Source organism: Dermochelys coriacea, chromosome 7, assembly GCF_009764565.3.
Source record: "Dermochelys coriacea isolate rDerCor1 chromosome 7, rDerCor1.pri.v4, whole genome shotgun sequence".
In the NCBI taxonomy this organism is placed as follows: Eukaryota; Metazoa; Chordata; order Testudines; family Dermochelyidae; genus Dermochelys; species Dermochelys coriacea.
This window is the reverse complement of record NC_050074.1, coordinates 124,502,399-124,524,093: the sequence shown is the minus strand read 5'-3', so window position 1 is coordinate 124,524,093 and position 21,695 is coordinate 124,502,399. Positions and strand designations below refer to the sequence as shown.

General features: G+C 43.0%; 1 protein-coding gene across 22 annotated transcripts in view; it reads right to left on the bottom strand.

Annotated features, from left to right (window-relative positions):
- Positions 1-21,695, bottom strand: part of BTRC (beta-transducin repeat containing E3 ubiquitin protein ligase) — a 167,398-nt gene that overhangs the window by 70,549 nt on the left and 75,154 nt on the right. For all 22 annotated transcript variants that reach the window (XM_038408304.2, XM_043519814.1, XM_043519815.1 and 19 more), the window contains one exon: positions 11,609-11,698. In XM_038408304.2, coding sequence (XP_038264232.2) covers positions 11,609-11,698 — 90 coding nt within the window. The remainder of the gene's footprint in view (positions 1-11,608; positions 11,699-21,695) is intronic.

The following is a 21,695-nucleotide window of genomic DNA, read 5'->3' as shown; positions in this document are numbered from 1 at the left end:
AACGAGAGTTATCCATCTGTGACTTAAAGGGACCAGAAACAATACAAAAGGACAATTTCAAATATACAAGGTCAAGCCCTCCCGCCATTATCCGGGGCATTCAGCATGGAACCCTAAATGTTCAATTTTAAAGAGTACCTGCAGCTCAACTTGGAATGCAAGAAAAAAGTCTGTACCTCAAGCCATGTCTATGCTACAAGATGATATTGACCTAACTTATGTCAGCACACAGCCACTGCCGTTGTTAAATCGCGTGTGTGCGCACACTTGGCTCCTTGGGTTGGCACTGCATGCTCTCACCCAGAGCGCTTATACTGATTGTATTGTTAGTGTGTGGCATTGGGGAATGGCTCCTGAAAGCCAGTAACAGTTGACGTAAGCAACTCAGTGTCCACACTGATGCTGCATTAACCTAATTACATTGACCATGACTCTGTACCACTTGAGGAGGTGGTGTTACTATCGGTGTAGAGAGGCACTTACATCAGCAGGACCCAAATTTAAGTGAAGACACTTCCACGGCTAGGTCAACACAAGGCAGTTCACGTCGACCTAACCTTGTAGTGTAGATCAGGCCTAAGGGCATATATACGCTTAAAAAATTACAGTGGCACAGTTGCACTGCTGTAGTGCTTCAGTGTAAACGCTACTTATGCAGATGGAAGGAGTTCTCCCATTGGCGTAGATAATCCATTCCCAAGAGATGGTAGCTATGCTGATGGGAGAATTCTTCCATTGACCTAGTTCTGTCTACACAGAGGGCTTGGCTACGCTTGTGAGTTACAGCGCAATAAAGGAGCCCCGGGCGCACTGGCTCACTACCCGTACACAGTGACAAGGCACGTAGAGCGCTCTGACTCCGTGGCTATAGTGCTGCTTGTACTCCACCTCGGCGAATGGAATAACGTTTGCTGCGGCACCAGCGTGAACGAGGTGTTGCTTTACTGAGCTCCGATCAGCCTCCGGAAACCTCCCGTAATCCCCTTAAGTCAAGTGGCCACTCTTGTCATTGTTTGGAATGGGCTGTAGGAATACGGAAATGCCCGCTGAAAGCTCCAAAAAGAACAGGAGTACTTGTGGCACCTTAGAGACACAAAGTCTAAAGTGCCACAAGTACTCCTGTTCTTTTTGCGGATACAGACTAACACAGCTGCTGCATTGAAAGCTCTGTTTCTGACAGCCAGCTTCTTAGCTCCTCTGAGACAAAGCAACCATTATTGTGGAATGCTTTGTGAGAGAGAGAGGTGGGGGGAAGGGAGGGGGGTCTGCTGCTGTCTGAATTTACAAGACAGCATGCTGACATGCTCTCAGCCCCCCAAAAAGCCCACTCTCTCTCCCCCCACATACATACAAAACACTCCCTGTAACACTCCACCCCCCCCGCCCATTTGAAAAGCACGTTGCAGTGACTTGCACGCTGGAATAGCTGCCCATAATGCACCCCTCCCAATGCTGCTGCAACTGCCGCAAATGTGGCCACGGCAGTGCGCTTGAACATGTCAGTGTGGACAGACTGCAGTGCTTTCCCTACTGCGCTCTACGAAGGCTGGTTTAACTCAAAGCGCTCTACATCTGCAAGTGTAGCAATTCCCAGAGACTTCGGTGTGATTACTCCAACTTCTCGAGGTGTGGGTTTTTCATACCCCTGACTGATATAGTTAAATGTCCTAATTTTCTAGAGCAGACCAGGCCTAAGAGTTGACCATTAGGAGACTGCAGTGGAGAACACTTATTTGCTTAAGGTTTCTAAATAGGTGGTGGTACACAGAGCCTGAAAAAAATGGCGGTTTGCAAGTCTACCCCCATTCCTTGCTTCTTTTGTTTATTCACCTCTTGGGTCATTTCAGAACACAGGAGGTGAAACTAACTAGTTAAAACTAAGCCTTCCCAAAAGAAAATTGTCATGTAAAAACATCCAGCGGCCTTGTATTATTCCAGAGCCAGAACAGATAAGTAGGTCCTTGTATGCAGAAAACGGGCTGGCTGAGCTGGCAAAATTCTACTTTGTGCATAGTCTTCATCCAAGGATCTCAGAAGCATCTTATTAATAAACCTCATATCACTCCTATGAGGCAGTTACTCCCATTTTAGAGAGGGGTAAACTGAGACATTGTGGTGAAGTGATTTGCCCCAGGTCTCAGAGAAACAATGGCAGAGCTGGACACAGAATGCAGGAATCCTCACACCTAGTCCCTTGATCAACCACTATACTCACTCAGGTTCTAAAAAAAATAATGACCGTCAGCCTGTAAGGACAATGCCCAGAACAGATAACATGCTTTAGGATAAAACCACTGACTACAACCTAATAAGCTGTATATGAAATCAAGAAACCACAATCACTGTAGCACAGCAGAACTCTGGACATCAGGAATGTAGAAAGAAAGCACATTCCTTCTACTGCACTGTCTAAATTGGAGTTTTCCCCTTCATAAGCAGGCCAAACCCAGAGTGCAAATACAAGCTTGTTTTGTGCCAGAATGGGCTGGAAAAGGGACCTTGAAAAGAACGAGTGATACCATGTGGGTAGCAAAGAGTGTTCTAGAAAGCTAGGAAGGAAGAAGTACTATGGAATATGAAATAGAGTGAACACTTGTTACAGCACATATGTACGAGGCTGAACTAGCTGCAGATCATTTAAAGCACAGGAACTGCCAACTGAATACAGAAAAATGATGGTGGAATTGGGACCTTGTGGTATTAACGTACAAGCAAACCTTTTATTAAAAGACCCCTTCAAATTAGAAGGGAAGCTACCAGAGTGGGGGAGGGAAGGGGTTGAGGGTTGAGAGCTGGGTCTAGTGAAATCCAGTTTATGAGAAGGCTGAAAGACAAGACCTTCCGGTTGAGTAAGGGAAATGCACCATCTACAGTAAAGGTGCAGCCAGGGTGATTGTGGACTCTTCCGAGTTAGCCAGCAGTTGGTAAAAGCCTGAAGAGCCAAACTAAACCAGATCACCTCTGGGGCAGAGGGAGAATAAAACGGACAAAGGTAGCGAATAAGAGGTGAAGGTCAGCAGCAGAAAGCAAGTGAGAAAGGATGCTCAACAGCGATGAGAACCCTTATTTGCACATTCAAATGCCTTACAGAAAACACAGTGGCATATCAGATGCCAGGGAATTTTTAACATGCATCACTCTGGTAGAGGGTGAAGCACACATCAACATCGCTATCTGGCTTAGAGATGCTGGCTTACAAAATATGGAATGAACAATAGGAACAGATGCTCATTTGGTCAACTTTCAATAAACCTCATTATAAATCAACACCTTGTCTTTGGAGCTGCAGCTCATGCTAGGTCTTTACCTTATTTAACCATATATCAGCAACTCCTGGGGAGGTTATCCACTTGTACCTGCACACCAGTAGCAGCAGCATGAGAGGTTTGGGGGTGGGGAATTGTTTCCCAATCATGTTATGGCCTGGGTGGGGACTAAACTCTAAGCAAGTGTTGCATATATTTTTAACACACATATCCTTTGCAAAAAATGTACCTAAATCAACACCATCTTTGTGTAATGTATCCAATGGAAGAGGATTAGATGGCAACGATCAATGGGAGTTACTCCTGAGAACCAAAGTAACAAATAGTGGACTGTAGGTAACAGCTACAAATTGAAAATACCTTACCATAAACTGTGATTTACTCCACTAGTAGTGCTTCAATTTCAAATGCGTCTAAAAAAAGACCACGTCTGTTCTTTATTTAATTCATTGCATCCAAATATGGCCAAGTTCCTACATGGTGGAGTTTCAAAACAAATTCATAGCAAAAAAGCAGGACAGAGGACAGGAGTAGAATCTCAGCAGCAGTAAAATCACCAGTGCTTGTTTGTTTGAAGAAAAGAATGAACTCCCATACGTAAGATAAGATTCAGAGCATTTCACTGTCAAAAACAATCGTTGCTCCTTATCAGCCTATGGATTATTTGAGTACAGACAGTGAGAAAAGCACTACATCAGCGGTTCTCAAACTGTGGGTGGGGACTGCAAAGTGGGTCACGACCCTGTTTTTATGGCATTGCCTGAGCTGGTCTAACGACTGGCTGGGGCCCATGGCCAAAGTCGAAGCCAGAGCACCACCACCCTGGGCGGTGGGGCTCAGGCTTTGGCTTCAGCCTTGGATGGCGGAGCTCAGGTTACATGCCGTCCACATGGGGCTGAAGCCCTCAGGCTTCGGCTTTAGCCCCCTGATCTGGGGCAATGGGGCTTGGACTTCGATTTTGCCCCACTCCCCATCCAGGGCAGCAGGGCTTGGGCAGGCTCGGGCTTCGGTCCCACCTCCTGGGGTTGTGTAGTCATTTTTGTTGTCAGAAGGGGGTCACAGTGCAATGAAGTTTGAGACCTTCTGCACTATACAGAACACTGAGTACCCAGGGTCTTAAAATAGATCCAGACAGCCCACTGGGTGAGCCTGGAGGTGGTATCTCCATGCCGCCGTGCCTCACACACACAAAAAAAGGATTTAAAGCTTTTTAAAAAAAAATTCCTGTGTTTTTTTCTGAATTAGGAAGAAGAGCACTGACTACGTCAATTACAGTGGAAAGGCCGCACAGAAGATACCAAAAAGAAAAGCAGTACTTGTGGCACCTTAGAGACTAACAAATTTATTAGAGCATAAGCTTTCGTGAGCTACAGCTCACTTCATCGGAAGATACCAGTTAGAGATAGATTTTGCTGGACAGTGGCAAACAAAAGCTTCTCTGGGATGTGGAAGTCACTCTACCTGTAATCTTAGATGAAACTGCATATCAGCCACTGTACAGATCAGATAAACATCAAGTGCAAACCCAGCAAACAATGTCAAGTTCAGCCGCATTGGTGCACAAACCACTTTCCTGTTGAATAGTGCAGAAGCAAGATAAAAAAATGAATGACAAAGCTTATGAGAGACTGAATTATGACTCTGAGTGGAACCTAGGACTTGATTTTTATCCAGTGCTGACATTACAGTGCAGTACTAGAAAGGGTAATCACACGGTTAAAGGTGCAGTCCTCGGAATCGTTAATCCCTTCCGTCTTTCACCACTGGATGGCTAAACGGAAATTAAAAATCCTATAGGACTTTAAGCACAGAGTGCTGACATGCAGGAACCCCACTCAACCTTGCCAACATTCCCCTTTCAATAAAACACATTGTAACACCCCAGGCTATGAGACATATCAATCATGGAGGATGAAATCCACTCCTGTGCTGAGAGCTAGCACATGGCCTATGAACTCCTTAAGTCTCACTTAAGTCCTTCACCCTGAGTGCACTTAACAGTTGCACCATTGCCATGCAGTTAGTACACTATTGGTATAGAGCTAACTGGATTATAGTGGACCAACATGTCTACTATAGTTAAGGTTTAGATCAGCTTTCTGTTTAAAGCTTGACTCTAAGTGCTCTGAAATCTGCACAGTTACTCATATTCTCTTGAAATTTGGTGTACCTGGGTAATTTGACCCAGCGGTTCCTGAGACATGGTCCCCGTCCCCCCCCCCCCATATGTCAATGGTTTTTCTGGATTTTACCAAAATATTTTTGCTCACAGACAGGGATCAAACCAGGACTGAGATCATCACACCAGGGTCTCAATTGCTCAAAAGTTATCCTCAAAGAGAGCATGCCACCCACTAGCCAGAGTTCAGCTCTCCTTGTAGGCACACAGCTAATGCTCACGAGTGAATGCCTTACACTGAGCATGCATGAGACAGAGGAGCCTATAGAGCCTACAGGTTGCATCTAGAAGTGTCTCACTGCAGCTGGATAGCTCAAGGCGCTCAGCCAGTGGCACGTCAAGTCTCACTTAGGATAGAAATCTGGAAAAGGTCTGAAGGCATAATGCTAAATTCTGTCGTTTTTTTTTTTTTTAAATTGGGGGAACGTAATTAAACTATTTTTGGAAGAAATAGGCATGTGAATGCTAGCTGGAAGGGAAGGGGGATTGGGGGTTAAATGAGAATGGGGTGGGGAGGGGAGAGGGGTTGGGAGACTGGGAAGGGGGACATGGATGTGAATGTCCTGGGCACTGGGGGAGAATAGGAGGAAGGGTATCTGTCAGCCCCACATTCTCCCCTCCTGTGTGTGCCAGGATCTGGAGGGGGTCTTCCTCTCTTGTGGAGTTTGAGTGCCTCTCTACACTTTCAGGTGTGTGCTAGGATTTGGTGGGGCCACCTGTCCCTCTAGGAGGGTCTGATCCTCCCTCCTTGCCTCTGCATATGAGCTAGAATACAGGAGCATTGCCTCTTTCCCTGCTCTCCCATGTGTGTGTGCTGGGATCAGGGAGTAGGCCCTGCCCCTATATGGTAGTATGCCCCCCTACCCCCCACCCTTCTTCATACAAGCTGGGACCTATGGGGCCCTGTCCCCCTGGGGGTGTCTGAGCCCCCTGCCTGCCCCACATGAGGGGATTTGGGGAGCCTTGTCATGCTAAAGGGGGTCAGAGCCCTTCTCCATGTGAGCCAGGATCTGGGGGGCTGCCGCTTTCCTCTGAAGGGGCCTGAGCCCTGCATGTGAGTCAGCATCTGGGGAAGCCAAGAACAGGCAAGCTGGAACCATGCACCACACACTGCTGAGACTGCAGTGAGGAGCTAAGAACGGGCATGCTTGATGCACATCACAGATTTCTCAAGCACTGGGGAGGGAGGATGGGGAACACCCATGGACATGAACAGAGCAGTACAAACCTCAGAGTGATTTGTTTCAGGCTTTATTTTTCTCCATAGGGTGGAGACCATCATACCTCCCAGAGCCTCCTATCCTTTCAGTATTATCCGGTGTGGGTGATCTGGATATAGCAGATGACTAATTTCATCAATATTATTGAGTGCCAGCTCTACTACAGTTAAGTTTGAGAAGACTTTTCTGTTTAAAGGGTGACTCTTCCAAGTGCTCTAAAATCCACATGCCTGGATTGTCTTGAAATTGTGTGTGTCTCGTGGGAATAAGGGTAGGGTGTGTGACCCAAATTTGGACCCAGATGACCAAGAGGTTGCCGAGATACTTCTAGAAAAAAAATACAGCATTTCATAATGTTTGCAGATTCTAGCAACTTTGACCTCTGAAACCCACTCTAAGCAGAAAACGGAGAATGAACTGTTAATGTTTGGGAAAAACAAGCCTCTGTCAAGGTTTGTTTTTGTAAGAAATGTAACCTGAGTAGAATAACTAATTCAGAAAGTGCTCAACCTATTCTGAAAAGAAAATATGTTATACATGTGAATGCTCACTGGGTGGAGCAGGGTAATTAGGGATGGAAGAGTAGGTGAGAATAGGGGTAGGGTCTGCAGTGAGGGATAAGGGTATTATGGGGAGGGAGATAAATGCAATAAAGTGGTAGGGGAAGGAAAAGTGGTTGGGAGCTCAGGTAAGGGGGAAGGGGTGGGGATTGGGGGAATAGGAAGGGAGAAAACAGGAGGGACTGGATAATGAGAAGGGTGGCAGGGGAAGTTGGGGGCTTAGAGGTGGGAGTCTGTCAGTCCTGAATCTTCCCTTCTGTGTGTGCTGGGATTTGGGGGACCTGCCCCTCTTGAAGTGTCTGAGCCCCTCTCCATGTGAGGTGGGGGGTAGGAGGGGGAAGGTAATATAAATGTAAACAACTGAAAACCAGGAAATGAATCATTAAGGTTCATATCACCTCTTTGTGGAGTGTGTCAGTGGGGTGGCTGGCCAGAGTGTGAGCGGACTTTGGAAGCGGTGAACTGGGTGGAGCTAAGGCATGGCCCATGAAACCTGGCTGAAGCAGGGGCAGGAAGCCCAGCTGGGGTTGCGTAGTGTGGGTGATGCGCCCGGCTTGATGTGCAACATGGACTCGGTGACATAATCAAGGAAATGCATAGCCCTCAAGTAAGCTGCTGCCTGTGATGCGTGTACGCAGCAGCACCAGGCAGGAGACAGCAAGGAACAACTGCTCAGCATGGCTTCTACAGTGCTAACTAATGGCTTAATGGGACAGGAAAGCGAGCAGGAGCTGCAAATGTTGGTGGGGTCGCTACATGTTGCAGGAGATGGTGGGGCAGGGGGCGGACAAGAAGAGAGAGACACTTGTCTTCTCTTTCCTGCTTAAAGTTACTGTAGCAACCCTGTAATAAAACGGTCAAGATTCTGTGACACAGACCATGTGGGAGATTTCTCTCTCTGGCCCTATTAGCCGCCACACAGTGCAAATATTTCAAAGCATGACCATTATCTCCATTCCACTCGAACAAAATGTACAGGAGGGTGGAAGAGCACTCAGGAATCCCAAAGCAACTATATGGCCTAATGGAGAAACCACCAGGATTATTATTGGCTCTGCCACTGGCCTCCTGAATGGCCTTGGGCAAGTCACTTCACCTTTCTGTGCCTAAGTTTCTCACCTCTAAAATGGGGATCTACTGATGAAAAGTGCTATGCAAATGCTAGTTTTTTTATTACCTAGCTACAGTATGTGTCAAATGGAACTCTAAACGAGAACTATAACTGCCTAAATGACCACTAACTCTAACATACATTTCTCTTTCTCTTCAAAAAACTAGCAAATTCATTGAGAAAAACCTTTGTTAACCCAGAGCTAAGGCTGTCTGATGGTATTTCGTGCCCTTCCAGAGTGTCAAGTTCAGCAAAACAAACCTCTGAAAACAAAGAAATATAGAGTTACGGTACACGTCAATGCCGCCTTAACTCTGTCCCCTGAATGATGACACAGTACATCCATAGCACACACACTCCCATTCTGCCTTTGCAGATAATGCATCTCATGCAGGAAACGGCACACGAGAACTGTAGCACAGTCCAACACATTCTCTTTGCCAAGCAAAACTTGTTTTTAGGTGAGCTGCATAGAACAAGAGCTACCTACATTTGTTCTACACTCAAACACTGAGTCTCCTCCCCAGAAACAAACCGGCATGTGTTAAACTTTACAACTTCTTCACTCCTTTTACAATCCTTTTGCCCTGACTCACAGGATTCCAACACACATTAGATTTTCACTTTCCCATCACTAAACACACAGCTCTCATATCCCACCCCACTGCTGACAATACCTAGAAGACGTCTATGCCCTGCTACTGACAACTTACACAACCCAGCAATGAAATGATGGATACTGGATCCTTCAAGGTACGCAAGTGCCTCCTTCCTTTCATTACACAGGGGGTCTCAGACCAGATCTCCTCATATCACAATCACAATTCTGCCAATCTGCTCCAACTAATGCCTCCTCCATTCAGTACAACTACACCTAACGCAGCAAATGCAGCTAGAGTGCACGCAGATAATTCCCAATGGCCTCTGTCAGCTCCAGGAGGGCAGAGTTAAGGTTGCATTGGTGTGTACCTTATCTCTGTATTATTACCCAATTTCCATAGTTTTACTGAACCTGACATTCTGAAAAGCTGCAAGATACCACCAGACAACCTTAACTCTGCATTAATGAAGTTTTTTGTTTTTTTTTTGGTCAAGGAATTTATAACAGGGAATTTATAAAGAGCTTAGCTACACCTGGAGCATAAGCGGTCCTGAGAAAGCCAAGTTCACTTTGTTCTGTAACCACAAAACAACAGCATCAGTAATCTGTCAGTGACAGAAACACTACTAAGGGAAAGCAATTATCCCTACGTAGTAGGGAAACGTGCTCAAAGAAGCCCGTTAAGCTAATGCAAAACCAATGCAAAATATATATAAATACTCCATCTCCAGGGTACAAATATCCTGGAGATGCACTATTAAGAACATGTGCTTTTCCATGTCTGGGGCCAGAATTCAGCTCCACCTCTACAACATAAAATGAATCTTGCAGTCTCTGGCACTCTCTCTTCGTTGCTTGTCAGTAGCCCACTAAACATATTTTTGTAAGGAGTGATTTCATTTTTGTCCCTATCATTTTGAAGGGGCAATTTCAATTCAGAGGGGCACAAATGAAGTTAATAGATGTAATTCTACCACACCCCGTCCTCAAAACCAGATGATCAGGTCAAAAGGAGCTGTTGCATGGTAGATGGGCCCTGAACGGAAGCCTTAGATTATCTTGGTAGTAGTTGTACACTGGCTCATTTGTACAGTGATCGGCATCATGACCCCAGGATGAAAAATGCTAAATATCAAGGGCATTTTGCTGAGGGCTACAAATCGCGTACTTTGGTATCTTGTCAGGAGCGTTTCACCCATTTTGTAGAACAGGGGTAGGCAACCTATGGCACGCATGCTGATTTTCAGTGGCACTCACAATGCCCGGGTCCTGGCCACTGGTCCAGGGGCTCTGCATTTTAATTTAATTTTAAATGAAGCTTTTAAACATTTTAAAAACCTTATTTACTTTACATACAACAATAGTTTAGTTATATACAATAGACTTACCGAAAGAGACCTTCTAAAAACATTAAAATGTATTACTGGCACGCAAAATCTTAAATTAGAGTGAATAAATGAAGACTCGGCACACCACTTCTGAAAGCTTGCTGACCCCTGTTGTATAACAACAGGCATGACTGCAGGTGGCAGAATGCAATACTGTACCTCTTGATCAAAGGGGGTCATTGGGCAGCAAGGGGCAAGCAGGGATCTGTAGCTTGCACAAGGCTGCACTTCTCTAACAGAGGGTAACTGCAAGTTGCCCTTTGGGTCACTTGTGTGCAACATGAAGCCAACATTTGTCAATCGAACAGTTCACAGATGGAGCGACAGGAGCACCTTCAAAGGCCAGCAGAAATGTGGGTCCTGAACAGACGGGGCAGATTTAATAGCCATTCAAAGTTAACTCCAAGAAAAGGGAATCTCAAGAAGATCCAAGGAATAAGTCAGAAGAGGGAGCAAGATTTCTACTGGTCGCTTGATAGTGACAGAAGAGCAACAAAATGCCAGCTGGTTTCAGTAACAGGTGGCTGCATGCTCTGATCTGTCTTGCATGCCCACCGAACTTCTTTCCAGCGGAAACATGGAGCTTATGCAAGGCTGAACAGATCCTTTATGCAGCCCTTTTTATACATACAGTGTCATGGCTAGGATGTTTTCTGCTCACTGACAATCCCGCATGTATAAATCTTATTTTATGCTAGTTACACTTAGTTTTAGGAAAAGCAAAAGAAGAGCTGGGTGGTTACTGACATTTCCCCCACCCCAGTTATTATATTGCCCTACAAATGCATCTTAGCTGATGTAGCGATATGAAAACGAACATATTCACTTTTTCTTCCAATTCTCTTTTTTCCCCTTCCCTCCAACTATCGTGTTAGGTTTGTTCTTTTAATTACAAGGGTTTTCCTTCAATGTTCTTTCTGTATTTCCTCTTCACCAATCAACAAAAGGCCCCATGTTGCGAAGAGCCTCCATCCAACATATGTTCATGTAACTCTGGGTATTGACCAGCAGAGGGTACTGGAGACAACGGCACAATGGGAACAGTTACTGCTTCTACAGGATATCCAGCCAGTTGATCTGGGTGGCTGGGGACCCATACGCACATTTATCACAGTCTGAGCAATGCGGCACACTGCCAGGTCAGCCTATGGTACAATTGTGAAAGACAGAAGGCCTGAGCAAACTACTTGTTTTCTGGTTAAAGTATGTTAAAAATTAGTTTTTGAAAAACAAAGGTACTGCTCACAAAATTGACACAAAGATAACAGAACTACATTACTTACTTTGGCCACACAATTTTCAGTCTTCATAGCAGTGCTCGCTAGACATACTGTTTCTTGGTTTAAGCACAGTCTGGCACAGCTGTTGTAGGTCTGTGGAAAGATTAAAAAAATTCTGAATGGAGGCACACAATTTGCTGTAAGGCATCAGATTTTTGGTGCAAGACACTAACAACTCTGTGAAGCCATTCTACTACAGTTCGGAATCACTTGTCTTTCCTAAACAAAAGAGGAAAACAGGGTGAAATGAAGTTTTGAATCCCACTCAAACTAGTCTATAAAATAAATCCATGCAGTATGTAGGGGGGAGGGGGACACAAAACATCCCTTCCCCCCATCCTGCCTGGATATATTTTTATTTTTTAAGTAGAAGCTTAAAGTAAAGGAATGCAGAATGGCCTGGTTCACCCCGCTCTCCTCACAAGTCATAACACCAATATCTATTGAGAGTGACTAGGGTTAGCGTATGGATAGAATTCAGCAATTTCTGATACTTGATCCAAAAGAAGGAGAAATTGAAAAACAAAACAAAAACACACAAATCCTTCCAAATGGCTCTCTGCTATGTGGACTAATGCACTAGGTCTTTCAGCAGTGGGTGGGATGGGGTGGGGTGTCTAGATTCAAAGTGGGACAAAATCACAAGCAAACAGGCATTTGATGGCCTCAAACTATTCCTTGCAGACATTTGCCCACATCATAAAACCACCACTTTGACATGTTTAGCACTTTCTACTCAGGAAAGAGATCAGAATGAATAAAAACATTATAAATCATGATTTAGATGCACTGACCTAACTGTCATGAGGAAATTTGGACAACATTTTCTTGCTCTATGTATTGCTCCAGCCACAGTTATCTGAACCTCATTTTACAAGCATCAACATTCACTAAATTCAGTCCAAAACTTGAGAGAGGGAGAAGGAAAAAAAGAGAGATGCTTTGTTTCCTCATCATTCATAACTAACCATTTTTTTTACCCACCTGATTTTTCACTATTTTCTGTTGCATCTTGCATTTGCAGTGTTTTATACTTACATCTCCTCCACTCTGACTTCCCCCCAATTTACAAATCCATTATTATGTATAGGAATACATGATAGAATGTCTTACTAGGCACTGCATAAATTAAGTGCTATGTACATATTAAAAGACAGTCCCTGGCCTAATCTAAATAGACAACAAACAAAAAAAGCATTATTCCCCATTTACAGATCGGAACGAAGAAAGAGAGAGATTAAGTAATTTGCCCAGGATGCAAAGGAAGTCTGTAGCAGAACCAGGATTTGAACCCAGTTTATGACACCGTATGACATTCATTCTCCCTTCACTTATTTACCCATGCCCAAGTACAGAGCACTGTGTTTCAACTAAAACACATGATAACCTAAGATTGGGTTACCTAGGGAGGTGGTGGAATCTCCATTGTTAGAGATTTTTAAGGCCCGGCTTGCCAAAGGCCTGGCTGGGATGACTTAGTTGGGGTTGGTCCTGCTTTGAGCAGAAGATTGGATTAGATGACCTCCTGAGGTCTCTTCCAACCCTAATCTTCTATGATTCTATGACATTTGAAGTTGAGGGACTCTAGTATTACAGCTCCCTTCACTGTTTGAGGTGCCTTGGCGATCAGCTACTGTTCCAGGAGAAACAAAACCCTGAACCCATGTCTTGAAAGATAAAAACCTTTTCAGTTCACCTTTAAAATTGGACCCTAGTAAGAATCTTTTCTAGTTTGAACCCACCGTGTTCAAGTCTCCCCTCACTTTGAGTCATGAGAAGAGGGTTCTTTGCATAGGGAGCACTTGGAAACGGTAGCCTGGTTCTACGCCAGAGGCATATAGCTTTGCGTTGGAGTGCTTTAATATGTTTTTATATTGCATATAAAGTATGCAAACATAAACCAGTTTGCTGAAAGCTACCCTCTTTGCGAAAGCCAGCTGTAATTCTGAACAAGTTTTCAATTTTCACACTGCTGCTAGGGTAAAACATTTTAAAGAGTTTAATTTTTACAGTGGCTTCACTGACATGGGATTATCTAACAAAGTAATGGCTAATCAATAGAGGGTTTAGTTGTCAGGTGAAACATATAACACACTAAAAGGGATTGATTGTCAGATTCCTCCTTATTTACTAGGAGGTATATATTTAAAATGACACAAACTTGTTACCAAGCTGCATTCCCTTAATCTTGCAAAAGCCGTTCAAGAAGAACGTTAAGCAGCCCTATAGCAAAATAAGCTCTAATAAAAAAAAAAGTCTACAAATATATGGCAGCATCAAATCACGTCAGGAGCAGGAATGTGGTGCAGAAAACGGGAACCACAAAGCTGCATTCATTCTTAGCCAAGGGCTTAAAATGCCACACAGATGCTAGACCATAGTTCACTAAACATATCTAATCTCACTCCATGAGTATCTTAGATTAGATTTTTCTAATGCTGGGTCTGATAGACTTCTGCCTTTTTAAAAAGAGAGCATGACCCCAGTGTAAAGGAGTGCAGATGTCAATGGAGCTTTGGATGAGCAAGGAATGCCAGACTGAAGTACTGAACGCAAAGTGGAATTGTGTTCATAAGGATCTCAACCAGTAGAAAAGTCATTTCTTTGGCCATTTATCCAGAGAATCCCCAGTCTCTGAATGAAACTCCACTTTTTAATAGACACTACAACCCAGAAGTTCAATAAGATTTTTTTCACTAGTTAATAATTACATGATTTATCAGAGAAAGCTAACACTAATAAAAACACAACAAAAAGACAAAACCCATAGCCTTCCTCCAAATCATTTTCAGAGCGCAGATTATTAAACTGCTTCTTTTCAAACAAGGGCTTTTGTAGCTAAGCACAAATTGCCAAACAGTTTAAAAAAAAAAAAAAAGATTATTTGACTCTGAAGGATTCAGCAGAAGTGGGAAGTTATGTAAACAAATCACTCCAGAAGATTTGGAAAGATCAGTTTCATCTCACTTACTGGGTCTTTGGAGACCTGCATTAATTATCCTTAAGGTCTTTCACATGGACCATCTAAAATAAATGCAAATTTATTTATTTATTTCAAATGAGGTGCTCCTCCTGAAAGTATTAAATAATGTCTACAGATTTAAATGCATTTTTATAAATAGGTAATTAAAGAAACAGAAGACTGAAATTAAGTCAAGCTGCAAAACATTACCCAGAATCCATTGTGGAGGGTTTTTTTTTTTTTAAAGCACATTTAAGACTACATTTTTGCTATCAAAAGCCCACTGTGCTGGGGGAGGGGGTCTCTGTGGGAAGTCGTAAGACGAAACATAGGATAACCAAACAAAAAACTAGAACATTTGCAAGACTGTCCCTAAAGCATAGTTTGTCATATTACAATTACACCTTGCCTAGTGCAAGCCAGAGTCCTTAATATTGCCACTAGGGGGAAGAAGTGTCTCAACACATGGTAGACAGGGAATGGGTTTTCTTGAGCAATTACCATAACAAAGCTCCTGTGGTTGCATGTACCTCCTAATTACTCACTACAATTAAAATGACTAACCCATAACAAACAGCAAATAAATAAATAAACCCCACCCTGCCTGTTCTTAGAATCTTCATTAAATCTTACACTGTTTTCCTCATCTATCAAAGTAGGAGAAAAGGGTATGTCACAATGTCCAAGCACCACAGGGCTATTCAAGGGAGTAAAAGCATTTAAACAAAAAAACAAAAAGAGCGAGCAAGGAAAACGGGTGTCTTGTGGAAAAAAAAAAAAAGAAATGTCGTGGTATTTAGCCATCTGGTAGCTGTTTGAAAACAAACTGTCCTCAAAAGAGCACAAATACAGCACATCTTCTCTCAGTTCACTGGGTTATGAATCAGGCTTTTTTTTTTTTTTTTTTTTTTAAATATAGACAAACTAATGTTGGACTTCTGTGCTGCTGCTGGTACTTTCATTCCCTCTTCTCCGACTGTGCAAAGATAACCAGATGCCTGCCCCAACCACATCAGGTTATTCTTACTCGGATAGCTTGTTTGCTGCATCTCGGGTAAGGCTTTTCCGTGCCATTGTTCAAAATCCCTCTGGATTTATTTATTATTCTGACAACTCCTTGCTGATCTTAAAAGGTTTAAATCCTTCATTTTATCAGGCTCATCATTAAGATAAGATGGCAGCCAAGTGATTTTTCTTTCCATTGACAATTTGTGACATTTCTCCAGCAGCGCGCAAGGTGTTGAAAACCTGGCAGCTGTTACCTCCTGGGATGAAGCTCCTTTTTTATCCTCCCATGACAGTTTAACTCAATGGGTCAGCACCTTTAAAGACTGCAAAGTATCACTGAAGTGGATGGAGGCTTGAATTACGGTTCCTTCCCTAATCAATGTAAACCCTCGCTGCAGGTGAAACTCTTCATCTATAGAGGTGCATGGGGGAGGAAAATGTAATGCCCTGAGACAGATGGTTTTCATCTTGTTTTTTAAAGAAGAAAGGAACAAGCTAACAAGGGGACAGCTACTTTGTTAGCTCCTTGGCCTCTCTCATGGCTTTGGATCCCCAGGGTTCCAGCCACACAAGAGAGAGAATACAGAAAAACATAAACACTTAAAGAAATATAACTGGGGGGTTGGCAACATGCTGCTTTCAAAGAGCTGAGAGAGCCCTGTTCAGTGCTTTATTTATCACTGCCAATGTTCTTCGATGGTAAGTGGACACGAACACAAAGGGCAGGGGGATTAGACAACAATTGCAATTTACTCAATTACAGAGGAATGCAGAAATGCAGCAAACCTGACAGCTCCTATTAGCACTAATGTTGGAAGAACCAAGTGGCTTTGATGCCATAAGGCAACCTTTTCATTTTAACTTGGACTTCAGCAAAAACATGGTCTTCACTAACACTTTATAATGCTTAATGCGAATTAAAGGCAGGAAGTCATTTTAGTTTTGCAACAGTTACAGGATGAAAGAAAGCAGTTTTTATAGACTAAGAAGTATTTCTATTACTCTGACAAAGCTTTTCACCCAACGACTTTTTCCTAACAAACATTCACAATAGTGAGAGAGATGTTCAATATGATACTATAAAATGAACATCATTCCTCCCCCTGCCCCATCAACTCTCTAGAAGAACGAAAATTTGAACTACAACACAGCTGATCTAGATTAAGAGAGGAAGCTGCATCGCCAGTAGCACCTGTATGCTTCCCTTTATAAGTCAGTAAGTAGATGAGACATGGGACTAAGAACTGCACATCAGAGATTAATTTGGCGAGAAGTCCCAAAAAGAAAAGCCACAGACTAAAAAGAAAGGTGTCCGATTGTTGCTGTCCCGTCTTCCCATTCCCTTGCTCTTCTTTTGTTTGTCTTCCCTTGTTGTGCTTTGTCTACACTTCGACTTCAAGCTCTTTAGGTCAGGGACCATTCCTCATTTACCTTCTGAATAGTGCCTATAATATGCTTTGTGGGGGGGGGGCTTCACCCATTTACATAAAAAAATCATCTCAAATCCATGAGACCAAACTGCAGTAATATTCTATGCTGCGAAGCCGAAGGGGGAAGTTTTTGAAACTGCGGAGGGACTTGGGGAGTGGGCTGGCAGGCAAGGGTTTGGTTTTTTTTCCTTGACTTCCATCTGGAAGATGGAGTCTCGTTTGCAGCATGACATACATGACAGCAATCCTGCTGCCATCAGCACTTCCCCACAAGGCACCTTTGACACAGCTTTCCCTGCACACAGCCCGCCCACAGAAGGAATCAAGGCTGCAAAAGACACTTCATTATTACTCCATTCAAGAGAGGGAGGGGAGGTTTTTTAAATAACCTGCATTGTGCCTGTCTTTTTTAAAGAACAGTGGGGTAATCAAGTTCAGGGCAGCCCTGGACAGCTGCCCTGTGACCTACTCATGTTGACCCCCACTATTCATCACTTTCCTTAGGACTATGAGGGCAAGCTCCCGGGGAGTGACCACCACAATAGACAGATACAAGCCAACAATAATACGGTTCCTGCAAAAAAAACCAGATGGCACTGCAATAAATTTACAAATCTGCATTCATGGCTCTGTTTAAAACACCCAGAAGCTAAAAGGCTTGAGGGGCCCCCAGAGAGCTTCACAGTTTCTAAAGGCCAGTTCTCTCCCCAAGACTATTGAGCTCATGTTCTTCATAAATGAAGAATGGAGATGTAGCCCTTAAAATAACAAATGCCTGACCTAATCAATCTAGCATTTGGGTCTAACACTAAATGATAGGCTCCGAAAACTAATTATGTTTTTTGGCAAGGAGGTTGAATTAAAATTGAAACACACAGGTTAAAAAGGCACTGAAGCATTTGTGAGTCTTTTTGAAAAGGCTGCATGCGCGCACACATACAAACGCACACGGCTTGAAACAGGAACCTGATTCAATAACTCATGCATTTATTTTTTAAAATGAATCAGATTAGTCCCATGTGTGACCTGCCGGTCCATCTGTATGTGCTGGACTTATTGGGCACTCTTCTCACGCTTGCTTCAGTTTGAAGTATGAGAGAGATAAATTTAGTTTAATTTTCAACAGCTCAAGCTATCCATTTTCCAAATGGACCATCTGGATCAGCCTATTAAAATTAATTTATAACTTTGCAGTCTGCAAATTCGTTTGTTAGCGTAAATAAAGTTGCCAAAAACTTTTGCCACTTGTCATTGTTTTTCTGAGGGCAGTTTTTCTACCATGACTTTCACTTTACATCTCAAAATTTTATTTGATCATATCAAACAGCTGTCAAGAATAGAACCTTCACATCCTTGCTTCAGAGTTCTGCACAGCTCTCATTTTTTTTGGTCATGTTCTTGCCAACAATAATAGCTTCGATCCCCAATTTTGTTTTCTCCCCTGTTCCAATCCCCACACCTTCTTCCATGCTGCTCACTATGGGTGGAAAGCCCTCCCAGCCCCAGTATGTTAGGCGTCCAAATACACTCATTCAACTCCCTAACTTCTCACAAAGTCCTTTTCAGTCAACCGGAAAATGTCATTTCTTCAAGTAGGAAAGTCCACAGGACTGAATCAAATGGTCTTCAGCCTACGTACAGTTCTGGAAGCAGAACAAGACCTTTAACATTTTTCTGACTGGTCTGGAAGAAAACATAAAATCATCCTTGATAAAGTTTGTGCATGACACAAAATTTCAGGAAATGGTAAATAATGAAGAGGATAGGTCACGGATTCCAAGAGATCTGAATAGCTTGGTAAACTGGGCACAAACAATATTTGTTTTAATATGGCTAAATGTAAATATATACATCTAGGAACAAGGAATATAGGCCATGCTTACAGGGCAGGGGACTATTCTGGGAAGCAAGGACTCTGAAAAAGATTTGGGTGTCATGGTGGATAGTTAGAGATCATGAGCTCCCAGTGCCATGCTGTGGCCAAAAGGGCTAATGAGATCCTGGGCTGCATAAACAAGGGAATCACGAGTAGGAGCAAAGAGGTTATTTTTGCCTCTATATTTGGCACTGGTCAGACCAATGCTGGATTAGTGTCCCGAGTTCTGGTGCCCACAATTCAAGAAGGAAGTTGATAAATTGGAAAGGGTTCAGAGAAGAGCCACAAGAATGATTAAAGGATTGGAAAACCTGCCTTATCCTGAGATACACACAGAGCTTAATATATATATTTTAACAAAGGGGTGACTTGATCACAGTCTATAAGTACCTAGATGGGGAACAAATATTTAATAATGGGCTCTTCAAACTAGCAGAGAAAGGTCTAAGATGTTCCAGTGGCTGGAAGTTGAAGCCAGATAAATTCAGACTGGAAATAAGGGGTAAATTTTTAACAGTGAGAGTAGTTAGGCATTGGAACAATTTACCAAGGATCATGGTGGATTCTCTATCACTGAATTTTGACAAATCAAGATTGGATGTTTTTTCTAAAAGACCTACTCTAGGAATTACTTTGGGGAAGTTCTCTGGCCTGTATCAGATGAGGTAATCACAAGGGTCTCTTTTGGAATTGGAGTCTATGAATCTAACCATCACAGGCCCCCAACCCCAAAAGAGCCCACCAGCCTGAGATAACTTTCAAAGCAAAGGCTGTGCTTCAGTACAACAAAAAATCAGAGCAGTCAAGAGTAAAGCAATGGAGCAACTCACTTAAATTTATCTACTTCAGGGCACGTAAAGACTACACCGCCACTGAAACTGACCAATGAATCTGAATCTGACCATGATCTAAAACTAAGTCATCCTGAGGGGGTTAGATTTGCGGACATTCCTATCAGAAGACATGAAATTCTCAAGCTTGGATAATTTTTCCTAGTCTTTTATGTAGGAAGGTCCACAGTTCCCAACAACAGAATTTTATCAACAGTGTCTCCAGGGAGGAAAAAAAATAAAACTATATAAAAACAATAATGACAGAGTTAATTTCTTTTCACTGGGGTACTACTACTGTATGCCACACTTTTTGCTAAATGTTGCTTTAGCTAATTTACAGACCCAATCTGTAGTGTTTTGCGAAGATGAAGGGAGCTGAAAGACCAACTGGCCACCTTGCTTCTCTCCTTGTGCAAGGCATAAGATGTTTCCACCCACAAAATTAAAGCATCATTGCCCTTATTCAGTGTGCCCTAATCCTGATATGCTGCACCTAGATTTGGAAACCTCTGACAATTTCTTGCCCTTCTCTAACAGAGGAGAAAGATTAGAGAATTTCAATTCCCCAAACTTGCAGGATGACAGAGTCCTAACACACATCTAGGGCATTACAGCACTTTTCTAACAAGTGCAAAAGCTGCCAACAGGCCAAGAAGTAAGGAAGAAGTTTGGAAATACTGGCTTCCAAAAGTGAAGTGAAGGGCTCTGCAATGGGATAATCATATTAGTATATGTGGACACACTGCCTTGAGATGGAGACGATAAGAAGCCTCCTTTGGAGACAGACTTCTAGGTAGATATCAATGTCTCAACTTGCAATTTTGGTTTGCCGATGCATTTTTCCAGGAATTTTAGATTCCGAATAGCCTTATCCCTTCTTGATCCTTTTGGGAACTAGAACAATGGAGTCAGAGCCAGTCCTCTCTCTGATGGAGGGACTTATTTTACTGACCTTATCTACAGGAGATACTTGATGGCTGCTCTTATGCTGGCTCCTGTTGGTGTTGCTGGAGGTTAGGAGAACCATCAATGTGTGTTTGAGATACTTGATCAGTTCTAACAACTATTCTTCCTCAACAAAGTCAAGGGTCCATTTGTCTTAAGGAGGAAAGACAGTTCTGTGCTAACTGGAGAAGCTTACAGCTAATCTCACTTTCATGCTGGATTGGTCCAATCATGATTCATGATTGGAATCATGCCAATTTCTTGGCATATGGCCAGGCAGAGAAATCATCATTGCATTCATCTTCCCCACAATGCTGTTATTCCATGTTCTGCTGCTGCATCCATTGACTCGTTGGCTGTATGTAGAAGACAAGGAACCACGAGGAGAGTGACATTCTTTGTAGGAAGCTTTGCAATCATTATTGCTTGGTTGCAGTTTTCTTCCCCTTGACACATTTATTTGTTGAACACCAGGGTGCTCAGTGATGTACAATACATACAGGAAGATCTACTCCCTGCTGCATAGAGCTTAATTTAAATTAAGATGGTAAGGAATTTGTTTTAATATAGAGAAGGGATCAAAGAGATGTTAAAACTTTTGCGGGGTGCAGGGGCAGAGCAGATCTATAAGGACCCATCTTAACCTTTTTGAGGGAAATTAAAGTAATTCTACTTTTAGGTTATCAGTCTGGACAATGGCTCTAAGAAAGCCTGCCTTCTAGGTATAGTAGTTCTTTGTAAAGAGATTCTAGGTATTGTAGAAAGGCATAAATGAGACAGAGGGAGTACTACAGAGTAAGGCTGGAGAATTCCCAATGATTAGCAAGTAAACAAAACTCAGATACAAAGTCCCAGCTGATGGTGCTATACTTGCTCAGAAATGGATATCCCTGTTCATATTCACAAAAGCCCAACTCATCTGATTTTCCCAGGTACAATGCTACTTGTCTTCTCTCACTAAGGAGAGTAAAAAAGGACTTTCAGGCTCCAAGCATGACAAGTGCTCCAGATAAAAGTCAGGAACCTAAGCTCAGAC